Genomic DNA, 16,776 nt, shown 5'->3' on the forward strand with positions numbered 1-16,776 from the left:
CCCCCGAGGAAGGAGATTTAGTTGCAGCTGTTTAGTTGGTGTTTGAAGTTTAGTACGCCGTTTGTGTGAAAATTCAATTCCGTTAGATTATGGTATAATTGTAGGTTTAGGAAAAATTTAGGAAGAATTTTGTTGGTTTATTTGATATAAGGGCAAATCTGTTTTTTCGAGATAATACAGGGGTAAATATGTGTATTAACCCGATGTATGATTATAGGGTGTTTATTTTGGATGATGTGGATGTGATAAGTAACAAAGTTTGTTAATTACCATTAAGAGTGCTCTTAAGAAATGTCGGTCATAGCCAATAAAATTTTGGTTATTTATTCACATTCAGAAGAAGATCACATCAATTCATGATTTATATGCGAAATCCCAACAAATATTAGTACAAGACACGGTACATTTTGGACATAAATAAAAGAGGAAATTACATGAAAAAACATATATAACAAACAATTTACAGTTAGTGCAAATCATATTTTGAATTTGTCAATTGAGAAGTTTTTTTTTTTTGAAACACTCAATTAAGAAGTTATTAATATTTGATTTTTTTTTGGAGAAGATTAAAAAATGGTGGAAATTCAAAAATATCCTTTTGCTCCATGATATAAATTGACGCATGTGATATAATACGAATAAAAATTATTAATTTAATTAAATTGTAAATATTATTAATCATAAATGTAAAAATCCATAAATAAAAGGGTAAATTCCAAAAAAAAACCTTGTGGTTTCACTTATTGACAAAAAAGGATCTCTGCTTTTTCTTTTGTCAAAATGGGGATTGTGTTTAAGACCGTTAACCAAAACGCGAAAAAACAGCTAACTCCGTCAACTGAGCTGACGTAGCAGAGGGTATTTTTGTCCAGTTTTTTTTTCTTTCATATAAAATGTCTCCCTTTCCATCAATAATCGATCACCAATTCAATTTAGGGTTTTCCCGCAATTTCTTCATAGATTGAGAAACCCTAGAAGTTAAATCCTAAATTGGGAAAAAACCCTAAATTGAATTGGTGATCGATTATTGATGGAAAGGGATGCCTTTTATATGAAAGAAAAAAAAATTGGACAAAAATACCCTCTGTCACGTCAGCTCAGTTGACGGGGTTAGCTGTTTTTCCGCGTTTTGGTTAACCGTCTTAAACACAATCCCATTTTGACAAAAGAAAAAACACAGATCATTTTTTATCAATAAGTGAAACCACAAGGGTTTTTTTTGGAATTTACCCTAAATAAAATGTGCCATTTTTTAGATATATATATATTAAAAAAAAATTATTACGTGGTAAAGCTCTTAGCCTGTTGGTTAAGAGTTTACCTATAACTCTAGAGGTTATGAGTTCGAATCACATTGGGGTGTGGTGGGTTTGGGGTTGCCAAACCACCTTAGTCGGGTTTCCCTCATTTTATTCTCAATAGATGTAACCCCTACTTTTGTCCCAATTATTTCATTACTCACCCGATCTTTTCTCGTATGACCACACATCCATCTCAACATACGCATCTCCGCCACCGATATCTTATGAATGTGACAGTGTTTCACTGCCTAACACTCCGTACCATATAACAATGCTGGTCTGATTGCCGTGCGGTATAATTTTCCCTTCAATCTATTAGGCATGTCGGGGTCACAAAGGAAACCCGTAGCACTCTTCCACTTTGCCCACCCAGATTTAATCCTATGAGCAACATCTCCATCTACTTCTCCATCCGTTTGGATAATAGATCCTAAATACCGGAAGCAATCCGATGCCTGAACAACTCTCACATCTAGGGTGATTGTCTCTGCCTCCCTACTCCTATCACCGCTAAACTTACACTCCAAATATTCCGTCTTACTTCGGCTCAACTTAAAGCCTCTAGATTCTAAAGTTTGTCTCCATAGTTCCAAGTTCCTCTCCACGCCTTCTTTCGTCTCATCAACCAACACAATATCATCCGCAAACAACATGCACCATGGTATACCATCTTGAAGTGAACTCGTTAGTTCATCCATAACGACAGCAAAAAGAAATAGGCTTAGTGCAGAACTTTGATGCACTCCAATCGTAATAGGGAACTCTTCAGTCTTCCTAACACTGGTACGTACACTCGTGCATGCTCCCTCATACATGTCTTTTATGATGTCAATATATTTCCGCGAAATGCCTTTCCTTATTAAGGCTCACCAAAGTACTTCCCTTGGTACCTTATCATATGCATTCTCCTAACGTATCTTTATCATTTACTAAAAATTATACTATGTTTTTACATAATACACTAGTTAATCCCTGTGTTTTTAAAAATAATTATATAGTTCCTCAGTTTTTATTTTCGTCAACTCTTTAGTCTTTATATTTAAGTAAATGATCAGATTAGATTAAATAAAATTTAAAATACCAAAATTACCCTTTACTATGTGTCTTAATAATAAATATCAATTTTTCATATTTTATGTTTTTTTCCTTTATAATAATAATCTCTAATATTAGTTAATTGTGTTTTTAATTTTCATATAATTTAGTAGTGTAGAACTTGTTCATTAAAAAATGAATCATAAATATTGTAAAAATTATGAAAATACGAGTAGAACTATATAAAATTATAAAAGTGATTTTTTTAGGAGAATAGGAAATGTAATTTTTTTTATAATTAATATACACAAATATAAGAATTTCGGTATATATAATATAAACTTCATTAAAACTATTTTGATTAAATTTGAAAACTTGAAGAGAAATTATTTTATTTGTACAATTAGGGGTCATTTTGTACTTTCATGGATAAAAATAAATAAATGGACTAAAGAATTGATTAAGGTATAACCGAAGGACCTTATAATAACATAATGGACCTACTAGTGAGTTAGATAAAAACATAAAGACTTTATAATTATTTATCAGAAATTATACTCAAAAATTTTTGGTATTGCTAAATACCGCCCCTAATTTCCGGTTCACCGCACTGTTTTGACCATTATACCCTTGCCACTTTTTTTCCCCTAAAACCTTCAAAACTCTCTCTAGTTTTCTCTCCCGAGCACAAATCCCGGATTTGAAAAAAATGGATCAAAACATTCCCGAAGACAATGAGTTCGAACACAAGGTAATATTACGAGAATTAAAAACGTTATTTAGCATTTTTTTATTTTTTTTTATTTGGTTTTTGCCTGGGCGGGTGGCGATTACCACCCGTTCCTTAGGCCGAACGGATGAACTACCCGTTCGGCCTAAGGAACGGATGGTAATCGCCACCCGCTCCACCCATGGAACGGGTGGTACGCGCCACCCGTTCCACCTTTGGAACGGGCAGTACGCGCTGCCCGTTTCCACCTATGGTGAAACGGGTAGCCTGCCCGTTCAGGCCAATATGGGCAGAAATTGCCCCGAATTAATTTTGAACGGGAGAAATAGCCCCGAAGTATTTTTTTTTTTTTGTAATTTTAATGTCAATTTTTCGTATATTCAGGTACCGATAGAAGATTGGAACCCCGATAACATTGATTATAGTTCGCGTTTCATAACGGATACCGTTTTCCCCTCCAGTCAGGATGTTATTGATTGGGCAAAAAAAATAGCTATTCAGAATGGGTTTGAGCTTGTAATATCTTCGCACAAAAATGGGGGAAAACAAAAGTTGTTGCGCTGTTCACGGGGTGAACGATATAGAGGTGTTGTGAAAAATGATGAAGATCCTGCAATTAGGAAAAGTAAAACTAAAGCGTGCCGCTGTAAATTTCAGATTAAAGCCTATCAACATGCAGACCTTTCGAGATGGGGGATAAAGGCTAAGGCTGGGTTAACTGGAATGCATAACCATACAATGCGTATGTATCCAGAGGGAAGTCGGCAAATGAGCGGACTCAGTATCGCATCTAAACAAATTGTGCGTGATATGTCTTCAGCTCAAGCAAAGCCTTGTGCTATTTTAGCAGCACTTAAAGAAAAACACCCAGAGGACAATTCAGTAATTAAACACATATATAATTACAGGGACAAAATGAGGAGGGACGCGTTTGAAGGTAGAGACCTGGCTAGTCAATTCTACCATATTTCTGTGGAGAACAAATATGTCCATTACACACAGACTGATTCAGGTGTGATAACGCATGTGTTCATGGCACATCCAGAGTCAGTTGATATGTTTAGGACTTACCACTGGTACATCGGCATTGATTCAACGTACAAAACAAACAAGTACAAAATGCCGTTTGTTGAGATTGTTGGGATGACGCCATGCAATAATAATTTCAAGATAGCGTATGCTATTGTTAAAGACGAGACCGAAAGGAGCTATCGTTGGATTTTGCAAAGGCTGAAGATTTTGCTTGGGGATGATCTGAACCTGACCGTTGTTGTTAGTGACAGAGAGCTTGGGTTATTAAAGCCGATACAAGAAGTTTTTCCACAAGCAGCGCACTTGCTATGCACTTGGCATATAAATAAGGATGTGGAAGATCGTGTGTATAGAATCATTGGAGATAAAGGCCTTGCCTCTAAATTCAAGAATGGCAAATGGAGAACAATATTAGAATCATTAACCATTGAGGAGTACGAGACCAATCTTATGATGATGAAGGAAAAGATGAGCAGGTTCAAAGGAGTTATCTCGTATGTTGAGGAGACATGGTTGGTGCATAAGGAGAAGTTTGTTGTTGCTTGGACAAAGGAGTTTCTACATTTTGGTAACACAACTACTCGTCGAGTGGAGAGCGAACATACTAGTCTAAAGCAATGGCTCAATACGGCAACTGGGTCCCTTGACACGGTATGGCAGAAGGTTCATAAGCAGATTGAATCACAAGCAACCAATATAAGGTATTTGCAATTTTTTCTACTGCGATTTTGGAATTTGCATTTAGGGTTGTATCATTTCACTAACTAATAATAATTTTGTCTTCGTATCAGGTACATGCTTGAACAGTCCCGGCTTCGTCAAGCAGTCACTTTCACCGGACGCCCATTAAGCCAACTTGTATTCAAAGTCTCTCATTATTGTCTGCAGTTGTTGAATCAAGAGTTAGAGCGTATGAGAGGGTTGAGCCATGAAGTGTACGTGCGTTGCGGTTGTGTATTGAGAACATCGCATCAGATACCATGTGCATGTGAGCTGAAACGAGCTTGTGATCTGGAACAAATGATCAGTTCTGAGAGTGTCACGTGTTTTGGAGAACACTTTTAATCAATCATGGTCACACTGATGAAAATGACGGGCGTAATGATCTGAACGAGGAGCAGCGATATTTTAAGTCCTTAGTGGACCAAGTCTCTAAAGCCGACCCATCCGTAATGCGTAATATTTCAATGTTTATCCATGATCAACTACACCCTGATCAAGCTCAGTACACCGAACCCGATGTCAAAATTAACGTGCGGGGGCGACCTAAGGTGAGCAAATCCACAAAACGTATGCCGAGTTCTTGGGAATATAATGAAACTCGTCGTGGACGGGCTCGTTCTACTAGTTCATCTAGGAGTCGTGGTAGAAGTGGCAGAATTAGCTCGTCATCCTCGGTACATAATGCTGCCTCATCAGGTAAATTATATCTGATAAACCTAACTTTTTTTTATAACTGTTTTGCAATATAGAGTTGTTTTACACTAATATACATGAATGCAGATGGAAAAATGTATCATGGTTCTGAATTCGTACATTCCGATAAAATATTTGGCATAATTAAACCACACATCAAGCCGGGCACGAAATGCTCTGAGCCGCTCATCGCTCTTCTCCATCGATATAGATGGCCACAACGAAGCCCTAGGAAGATCCGGGTCAACTGTAACTGCCTCTCGATGTGGCCTGAAGCAAGGAAAATACTCGTAAATCCAGGACTGGAGCAATGTCATACAACCCGTCATCTGCCCGCAATCTCCTCTGGTAGCAATACCAAGATGACGGTATAGATATGCTAGTGCAGCTGATCCCCAAGAAAGTCCAACGGCTCCAGCCGCCGAGTCCTGCACCTCTAACAGACAAGAAGGTCGGATGCGGTCACCACTCTTGTCTACGAACAAGGTGGAACCGAGCATCAGCCACGTCCAAGCTATAGCCTGGGTCTCAGGAATCCGATCACCTCCACAGTGCTCCATGACGAAAACGGCTCGTATACCACCAGAAGCATAATGACGGGCATCTAACTGAACCCGAGTCATCCCAAACAAATCCATCACGCACTCCTTAAGCTCATCAACAGTCGCATCAGCAGTCACCATGGCACCATCTACGGGGATGCGCAATATCTCCCACACATCATGCATCAAAATGGTCATCTCGCCAAATGGCATGTGAAATGATGACGTGTCTGGCTGCCACCGCTCTATAAATGCCGTGATCAGAGCAGCATCTATGTGACTGTGCATAATACCAGGTAAATGGAACAAGCCAGATGACTCGATACGCGACTGAATCGTCCTGGAAGAACCACTGTACCATAATCTCAGCTTCGTGCAATACCCTGATCTGGTATGACACCTAAGGACGCCCCTATCCTGACCGGCCCATATAGCACATGCAATATGTCCCAAAAAGCTCGGGATCATAACACCATCAAATGGACCCCTGGGGACGGGGTCCTTCACAACCCAGTCATCATCTACACTCCTCGATCGCTTGCTGCTACCTGAAATTACAGCAAACGGTTTACATTAAATTTTTGGTATATTTTTCAATAATCACGATTAACACAAATACAAATAAACACATTTTTTAATTTCTCTTACCAGAAGAAGATGCCGCGGTAGAAGAAAATCGTCCGTCTCGACCCCTCGTCACGACGCCACGATCTATGGGGATAGTATCAGCACTAGGACGATGCATAGAAGCATCCCCGTCCATGTCTATATCAGCCGCCTCATCCTGACCCTCAGCACGCTCCGCCTGTGCAGCATGTGCCCTCCGGGCGTCCGCCATGAACCGCTGCTGCTCCGCCCGGTCCCGCCGAGCAGATGCAGTAACAGGACGTGAAGACGTGCGTCTAGGGTCAGCTCCCTCCTGATCCTGTAATATTATTTATTTAGTATATTCAATTTAACATAATTTTTTTTTATATATGTTCGGGTCTGCCTACGCCCGGTCTGTACAATTTTAAAAAAAAAATTCAAAATTTGCCCCTTTTTGGCCTGGGCGGGTGGTTTACACCACCTGCCCTATGGTCCAAACGGGTGCGGCGCACCAGTCGGCCTTAGGGCCGACCAGTGCGCCGCAAACGTTTGGCCCTTAGGCCAAACGGGTGGCGCATGCGCTCCACCATAAGGTGGAGCGCATGCGTTGTACGCGTTCCAATTTAGGTGGAACGCGTACGACGAGCGATCCACCGTATGGTGGATCGCATGCGCCGCGCGTTCCACCTTATGGTGGAGCGCGTGCGCCGTGCGATCCACCATACGGTGGATCGCTCGACCCGCACCATCTCCACCTACGGTGGAACGCATAGTTCATGCGTTCCACCGTAGGTGGAGATGGTGCGGGTCGCCCGCCTACGTCAAATTCTGGGATTTTAATCCTGAATTTGAGCCCGATTACTCACGATTTTGATAATTTTTTTTATGGAAATACTTACCGTAATACCCATGTATCCTTTGCCGATGCCTCCTCTTCGTGCCATCTCGTTTTTGGTCGGTTTTTTTTAGAATGGAAAATAAGTTGAGAGGATTTGAAATATTCAAAACTTATGTTTGAAATAATGAGAAGGGCAAAAGGGTCAATACAGGGCGGTGAACCGAAATTTTAGTGCGGTATATAGTCGCCCACAAAATTTTATATGTAACTTTTTTTTACTAAATAGCCATCCTCTTATTTCACCGCGGTTTATTAGGACCAAGATGTCTTCAATTCAACCCTAGGACTCCATTTTAAATGGAACAATAATAATAATAAGGGATAAGGTATCAAAATAGGCCTAAGATTTTTGGGGAAGTACCAATTTAGGCTCAACGTCCAAAATAGCACCAATATAGGCTTAACGTTTACAACATAATATCAATTTAGGTTAATGTTTACAATATAGCATCAATTTAGGCCTCACGTACAAAATAGCACCAATACAGGTTTAACGTTTACAAAATAATACAAATTTAAGCTTAACGTTTTACAAAATATATCCAATTTAAGCTAAACGTCACAATTAAATTAACCATATTATATTCTTTTCCTATTAACTTTATATGTTATCTTTTTATTTAGTTGTATTTTCTTATTTATTATAATAATACAATTAATTAGTTTTCTTGCCCATTAAAACCTTATATTTGTTTTTTATCAACCATTCCATGACTCCTAAATTCCATGGCTCATGTAATATATGCAAACTAAAAATTTAGTAGTCATTGAATCCTTTATGAAAAACGAATATAAGATTTTAATGGGCAAGAATACTAATTAATTGTATTATAATAAATAAGAATATAGAACTAAATAAAAAAGATAACATATAAAGTTAATAAAGAAAGAATATAATATAATTAATTTAATTGTGACGTTTAGCTTAAATTGTATATATTTTGTAAAACATTCCTTAAATTCGTATTATTTTGTAAACGCTAAGCTTATATTGGTGTTATTTTGTACGTGATGCCTAAATTGATGATATATTGTAAACGTTAAACCTAAATTGATACTCCCTCCATTTTTATATATATGACGTTTTGGAGGTTGGGAAAAAGTCACAAATATATGACGTTATGGAGTTTTTTTATAGCCTTTGTCAATTTTGCCATTTGTTGCTGTAAACGTAATAATGAATGATTTTGGGAAAAACAAAAGAGATGATTTTGAGTTTCATTCTCCAAGGAAGAAGATGGAGAGTCTCTTTGCAAAAGAGGATAAATTCCACAAATGAAAATGAAGGTTATCATACCACCATCCTTCTTTAATGAGCAGTCCAATAGTCATTTTTCTTTTTTATATAATTGTGATAGGCATTTATAGCTCATGATTATGTGTAAAAAAAGCAGCCTAATTAAGCCATTTGATTATGGGCAATTTGGTCCATTTTAGTCTCAAAAACATTTGCCTTGTTTAGTGTGATACTCTCCATAACGTCATATATATAAAAATGGAGGGAGTATTATGTTGTAAACGTTAAGCCTATATTGGTGCTATTTTGAACGTTGAGCCTAAATTAGTACTTCTCCAAAAACCTTAGGCCTATTTTGGTACCTTATCCCTAATAATAATAAAGTAAAAGGTTGACAAAACACAAACTCATGAAAGGAGTGCTAAGTTGTCATCTGCTCGTGCTCAGCTCATTAAAAAAAAAATTGACGAATTTGAACTCGAACGCAATTTTATGTTCGCGAGCTTGTTCACGAATTTTACTCGTAAGCAGCTCATTAATTCGATTCATGAACTTCACCCACAAACAATCATTAATCATGTTCATTAATTATATTGATATGAAATTTCTTTAACACAAAATACATAGTTCTGAAATCTACAAAACTAAAGTAAAACTACGTTGTTTTACATTTTCCCCTTTAGAATATTATTATTAAAATAATAATCGAACCAAGTTTGCTTACGAGCATGTTCATGAACCTAACCAAACCTACTCGTAAGCTTTCGAGTCGAGCTTTTCCGTATTCAAACTCGGCTCATTTATAAATCAAGTCACAATCAAACTTTTTATGAATCCGAACACCGAGCCGCTCAGCTCATTTACAGCTCTAGATGAAAGCAATATTCAGGAACACTAAAAAACTATCGTGGAGAAAGCGCGAAAGCAATTATTTAACTATAGACCTAATACATCCCCAACACCCCTAAGTTGTCCAAAAACTGCAACTAACCCCTGAATTTCAAACCATTACAACTAACCCCTCAAATGCCACATGGCAACGCATGATTGACAGTGCGTTATAGTAGGGAGTTAATTGTAACGTTTTGAAGTTCCAGTCACACATGCCACGTGACATTTGAAGGGTTATTTATTCCAAATAAACAAGTTGAGGGAGTTCGTTGTAACACTTCAAGAGGTCCGTTATAGTTTTGGACAACTTGGGGAATTGTAGATGTATTATGCCTTTAACTAACTATACAACTAATATACTCCTTAACCATTAGTACTGCAAATGCAACAACTCCACATGCATCTTCAAATCATCATTAATTCCTAAACTGACTACAAAAAATTACATATAAATAATAATGGGTGAGCTCCAAGCATGTTTTACCACATATGCTCATTCAATCTTTGTCATCAGATTTTTTGACAAGATGAATTTCTTCACAAATATTAGCTTCACTTTTGTATGCTTCAAGACAGGCCGAGTTACAGCTCGAGTGACAGACTGCTGATAAAGAATACCTCCTGCAAGTGTGAAGAGGAGGCAAACCAACCCGAATGGAGTGGCATGTTTATCCCAAATCAGAATATTGATCACTACTGTAAGAAACTAATTGACTATCGGTACCTATTCTCGTCCAATTGCATTCAATAACCCCCCTATTTCTGAAAAGAAATTGTTGGATGCGTAAATTGAGAGAGACACTTCGTCACGTGCCAAAAATGTTCATATGTCAAAAACAAAATGCCAATTTAGAAACATTTGAAATTTCAATGCAATTAGACAAGAGGATGGGGTTATCGATTACAATTGGATAAAAATAAAGGCCATTTGGAACCTTTAAAGTTCAGCAGTTGAAATTTTAGGCCAAGTAGAGTGGCAACAGAACAAATGTATTAACCCTATTAAACAATAATGCCTGTGTTCCAAGCATGTTTACCACATGTGCTCGCTCAATCTTCGTCATCAGATTTTTTGACACGATGAATTTCTTCATCAATATTGGCTTCACTGTTTGTATGCTTCAAGACAGGCTTGGTAACAGCTCGAGTAACAGACTGCTGATAAAGAATACCTCCTGCAAGTGTGAAGAGGAGGCAAACCAAACCGAACGGAGTGGCATGTTTAATCCCAAATCAGAACATTGATCACTACTGTAAGAAACTTATTGACAACTCCAGTAACTGTGAATGTTGTTTCAGATATTGCACTCCTAGCAGCAAAACCAAAGAAACTAATAGCCAGACCAAACACACACGACAAAGAAACTGCGAGAAATGAATCAAACTGGAACCAATTTCCAGCATTTGATCCCAAAGCAGCAAACACTTCTTTATATTCTCCTGTGAGAATCCAAAACAATGGTGCCATCATCGATGACAACAAATTGTAAAACACAAGACCCCAACATTTGATACGATGTGCTTGAGATAAACCATCTCAGAAGTTATGGTCACTAAATAAGTAAATGCCCAAGAGTAGGCTGTTAAATTAAAAGCGGAATCAGTCGCCACATACCCAACCACACCACCCAATATGATAAACAAGGACATAAAAGTAAGTTTTGATGGGACCGGTTGGTTTCTAAACACGATATCAGCAAGGTGTCAAAGATCTAAATACTATGGAAGTATCTACATTGGCATGGCGGAGAAGATAGCTATCGGTAAAGATGGCCAGATAGAACACAATAGCAGCAGGTAAAACAATGTAGTACTAGAAATGTAACAAACACCACATGCCTTGATAAGCCTCTTCAAATCATCAATAAAAACGGACTACAAAAAATACATATTAAATAATAATGACCGTGGTCCAAGCATGTTCAACACATATGCTCGTTCAATCTTCGTCATCAGATTTTTTGACAAGATGAATTTCTTCATTAATATTAGCTTCACTGTTTGTATGCTTCAAGACAGGCTCAGTTACAGCTCTAGTAACAGACTGTTGATAAAGAATACCTCCTGCAAGTGTGAAGAGGAGGCAAACCAATCCGAACGGAGTGGCATGCTTATCCCAAATCAAAACATTGATCACTACTGTAAGAAACTTATTGACCACTCCCGTAACTGTGAATGCTGTTGCAGATATTGCTCTCCTAGCAGCAAAACCAAAGAAACTAATAGCCAAACCAAACACGCACGACAAAGAAACTGCAACAAATGAATCAAACTGGAACCAATTTCCAGCATTGGATCCCAAAGCAGCAAACACTTCTTTGTATTCTCCTGTGAGAATCCAAAACAATGGTGCCATCATCAATGACAATAAATTATTGTAGAACACAAGACCCCATGTATTCAACCCAACATTTGATACGATGTGCTTGATGTAAACCATCTCAGAAGTTATGGTTACTAAATAAGCAAATGCCCAAGAGTAGGCTGTTAAATTAAAAGCTGAATCAGTGGCCACGTACCCAACCGCACCACCCAATATGATAAACAAGGACATAAAAGTAAGCTTTGATGGGACTGGTTGGTTTCTAAACAGGATATCAGCAATAGCAACCAAAAGGGGTGTCAAAGATCTAAATACTATGAAAGTATCTACATTGGCATGGCGAAGAAGATTGGTATTGGTAAAGATGGCCAGATAGAACACAATAGCAGCAGGTAAAAACTTCTTGGCAGTTTCATAAGTGAAAGCGTCATGATACAAAAGTCCTACTTTGCCGAAAACCCAGACACCCAATGCAGAAGTTACATACTGTAATGCAGTTAAAAGGCCAGGGAAGTTAAATTTGGTAATAGCAAGCTTGTTAATCACAGCAAGTAAGCTCGAACAGAGGGCGTAACCCAACACAAGACTGCCAGTGGCTAATTGCTTATTGGAATCAACCGGAATAGAAGTCATTATTCTGTGTTTTGAGGGTTTTTTACCAACAGTTAGCACATCTTTGACACGCAAATTAAGAATGAAGAAGAAAAACAAGAACAAGAGTTCATTTTCGGAATCGGATAAATGGGTTTGTCATGTACAACAAGGAGATCAAACAAATCGATAGAAGAAACAACATTCAAAATGAAATCCAAGATTAGAAGTGGAAAATGAAATCAACAATGGGAAAAGGAGAGGGATCACCGAGATAACCGGAAACCAGATCTTGAGCCCAAAATGGGAGAATGCCCAATAGATAGATTGAATTTTGAATGAATGGAGACAAAAACAACAACTTACTGCTGCTACCCACTTGGGATTCAGAAATGGAACAAGTTATTCAGAAATGGATCGAATTCTGAGAGAAGGGACAAGGGGAGTTTGGAGCGGCGTAAACGGCTGTGTCCTGTAGATTGGAAAGAGAAATAACAAGTTTAAGTATATTATTTTGGGTAAATTTCAAATAAAATCCACCTGGTTTCACTAATTTTCAGATAAAGGACTCTGGTAGGTTTTGTAAATGGATTAATGCCTTGTTTGGTGAAGAGCGTTTTGGGATAAAAAGAGCGGTTTTGATCAATTTTAGAGGTTTGACCACTGAAACCGTTGATTGAAGTGTTTGGTGGAGAGAGGTTTGAGAGAGAGTTTTGGGATAAAAACGCTAATTTAGAAAAAGCTCTTAAAAGGAGCTTTTTCAATTAGCGTTTTGGAATATTAAAATTAACGGACTTCTTTAACCCTAATAGATAGACTCCCTCTTCTCCTGCGCCAAAATTAATGCCCTTATTCGTATTTTTGCACAAACCGCTATTATCAATCAGCTAATTTTTACCAAACAGGTCTACACAAACAAACAGCTAGTCAAATCAGCTAATGTAAACAGCTAACAGCTAATGTAATCAGCTAATAACTAATTCCCAAACAGGGCCACTATTAAAACCATCTTTAACGTCATGAAAATAAGAATTTCCAAGAATTAAAGTTGTTCAATGTCATATTTTGTATGAAACTAAATTTTCGATTTTTAAAAATCATCTTTTTTAGAACTTTCTCTCTCTAAATATTAACTTTCTCTACGTACCAAACATAATCTAAATAATCTTAAAATAAAAAAGTTGAGGAATTAAAATTGCTTAGAATAGTAGTAGTTCTTAAAATATGTCATTTTTGAAATCGTCAATAGTGATTTTAATAGTATCAATCGAAAAAATCCTTATTTTGCTAAAGTTGAAAACCTAAATTCTCGTTTTGATAAAAAGTAAACCAAAATCCTTTATCTGAAAATTAGTGAAACCACAAAGGTTTTATTTGAAATTTACCCTATTATTTTTTGGTGGACAGCATATTATGAAAATATAATATGAATTAAAGTGTTTTTAAAATTAAAACCAAGTGGTTAAGCTGTAAAAAAAAAACCCAACTGATCTTAAACCATAAACCACTGCAAATATCTTAAGAAAACAATGTCGATTATGTGAAACCCCTAAATCAACCAAATCGAATCATAAGACACAAGCAACGGATGAAGATTGAAAGAGATTTCCAGGTTTAAGGAAATTGTTTTATCATAAACCACTAGCTACAAGGCATCGATTCAACCAACCGAACATGATAAGAAATCAAGTTTGATAGGTGAACATTCAAATAAACAAATCTGTAATTTATCAGATTCAAAATCAAGTTTGATGGTGGTGGACATCAATGAACACATCTGTAACAACTCAAATTCGAAATCAGGTTCGATAGTGGACACCAGAAAATCAAAATCACGATATGGAAATCACTAATCAAATTCCGCAACTAAAATTGTTAGTTCCTTCCTGTTTCACTCAAAACAATTGTGCAAAAAAGGAAAAAGAACAAACCTCATGGAGTTGGGGAGGCGGTCTAAATCAGATACTGGCAAGGAGGAACGGCAGGGCAACGAGGAGGTCTGGTTCAGGCGAAGAATCGGAGGAAAAGCGACGGTGAAAGAAAAGAGAGGGAAGAACACTCAAGCTGGAAAGCATATTCCTTCTAGCTAAGAAACCCAGTTATAATTGGGCCTTAAGCCCAATTCCTCCAAAGCCCATAAATACAGTCTCTCAACGAAACGATCAGCTAATAGGGGCCCGGTTTGCACCCCAATCCGTCCAGACTCGTATTCAATGAGTTGGAATTGAAAAGGAGAAATGACTTTAAACTAGCACTGTGCATCGGTGCGGTTAAACCGCATACCGAACCGAACCGATTGAATTCGGTTTTTCGATTCGGTTTTTTTACATTTCGATTTAGCGTCGGGTTTATTTTTTGATGCATTTCTATATTTGGTTCGGTTTGATAAAAAATGTAAAAAAACCCGAACCGCATCGAATTGTACATTCTATATTATTTTATATATATATATATATATATGAATTTAAAAGTTTAATTTTGTTTGTTGTTGTTGATATAGTAAGCTAATATGAATATATTTTGAAAGTATTTCAATTTTTTTTTTATTGTTGATGTAAATCTAATAATGAAATATAGTGATTTTTATTTATCGTTTTTAGTTTATAATTAAATTCGGCTTGTTCGATTTAAAATCAAACTGAACCGATTATATTTCGGGTTTATATGTTATTCGGTTCGGTGTCGGTGTGAATTATTTTGATAAATTCAGTCTTCGGTGTTTTCGGTTCGGTTCGGTTTTGAACCGATACACACCCTTATTTTAAACCATGTCCGACCAAAGTCATTAAAGTTCTCCTATATCTAGGGCGGATTTGAATTTTATAAAAATAGTAAAGACCAGTCCGGATCAATCCGCCTGTTAATATTTATTAGTAAATTTATATATTTATATATTAAATATTTATTTTGAAGCATAGATTTTAATTTTTATTGTTAAAAATTATATATATATTAGATGAATTTATTTGGAATGTTTGGAATTTGCTCTGTAAACTTACGATAAGCTTGACTCAAACCATCTAAAATAAAAGTTATTTAACTTTATGTTTTTTTTAAAATTATGGGTACTTAACTTTAATTGATGTTTAGAATGACCGTTGATGATCTCAAAAATGAAAACATTCAATAATTAAAGTTTTTTAGACTCATATTTACTATGAAATCATGGCTCCATTTGACAAATAGTTGTTAGTTGATTACCTTTTTTATTAGCTGATTTGACTAGCTGATTGCGTAAACTTATTTGGTAAAACATAGCTGATTGCTAATAGCTGTTTTGGTAAATGACAAATAAGGATATGATAAAAATTTATTTGGAGTTAAAGGGTAATAATAAGGGGTAAAAATGTTATTAAAAAAAAGATGAAATGAGCTTTTTCAAAATTTATTTGGGGTTAAAAGGTAATAATTAGCTTAATAATAAGCTAATTGAAAAGGCTTCTAAAACGCCCCTTTTTCAAAATTAGCTCTTTGGACCCAATAAGTTTTTTCAAACTTCTATTCACCAAACACCATTATTAGAGGTTTGACTAGTCAAAATCTATAAAGTGGCTCTAATTTTAGTCCAAACATGTTTATTTTTCAAAATTATCATTTTCGGAGCTCTCGTAACCAAACGACACATACACGTCTTCAAAATAAAAAATGTTGAAAAATTAAAGTTGCTTAGAATATCATTAATTTTTTTTATTCTCTATTTTAAATTCGTCAACAGTCATTTTAAGGTGTTGATTGAAATTTTATAGCTATAATATTAAAAAGTGTAAAGTTAAGTGAATTTTACGTTATGTATTAAAGTTTAGTAATCATAATATTAATTGAGGTAGTGTTCAGTACACATAGGATTTAGCCATGGTCACTAGAAACTCATTTATATCTTCCACCCAGCTTCAATATAGGAATTCTCAAATTTGACACTATCATTTTTAGAGAAATGCATATTTGACTTCAACGTGCGAAATGATACAAATTTATCTCTAATATTTTTAATCAATGGCAAGTTTACCCTTATTTAATCGAAAATTTAAACAAACCAGTGTGACAGCTATTTGACTGTTATATATCGGACATTTCAAACAAGTTTGTCGCTAAACTGAAGCAGATTCATACATTTTTTGTTGGTTATTTTTAATTATATTAGTAACAAAGTAAACACTTTAGACACTTTAACAATTTTTTATGATTAACTTGT

The 16,776-nt window shown here is 36.3% G+C and overlaps 1 protein-coding gene and 1 pseudogene across 1 annotated transcript; both read right to left on the reverse strand.

The window, feature by feature from the left end:
- Positions 1-9,500: 9,500 nt before the first annotated feature.
- Positions 9,501-11,483, reverse strand: LOC136217541 (GDP-fucose transporter 1-like; annotated as a pseudogene).
- LOC136220179 (GDP-fucose transporter 1-like) lies at positions 11,478-14,636 on the reverse strand. The gene is made up of 2 exons (XM_066007929.1): positions 14,516-14,636; positions 11,478-13,056 (listed from the first exon to the last, which is right to left on the reverse strand). Exon 2 carries the CDS (start codon positions 12,624-12,626, stop codon positions 11,610-11,612), a length of 1,017 nt encoding a protein of 338 aa, XP_065864001.1. The 5' UTR covers positions 12,627-13,056; positions 14,516-14,636; the 3' UTR covers positions 11,478-11,609.
- Positions 14,637-16,776: the final 2,140 nt, after the last annotated feature.

The sequence above is a fragment of the Euphorbia lathyris genome, chromosome 2, assembly GCF_963576675.1.
Source record: "Euphorbia lathyris chromosome 2, ddEupLath1.1, whole genome shotgun sequence".
In the NCBI taxonomy this organism is placed as follows: domain Eukaryota; kingdom Viridiplantae; phylum Streptophyta; class Magnoliopsida; order Malpighiales; family Euphorbiaceae; genus Euphorbia; species Euphorbia lathyris.

Excerpts from the sequence above, each read along its gene's own strand:
- LOC136220179 (XM_066007929.1), bottom strand. The coding sequence starts at position 12,626 with ATGACTTCTATTCCGGTTGATTCCAATAAGCAATTAGCCACTGGCAGT.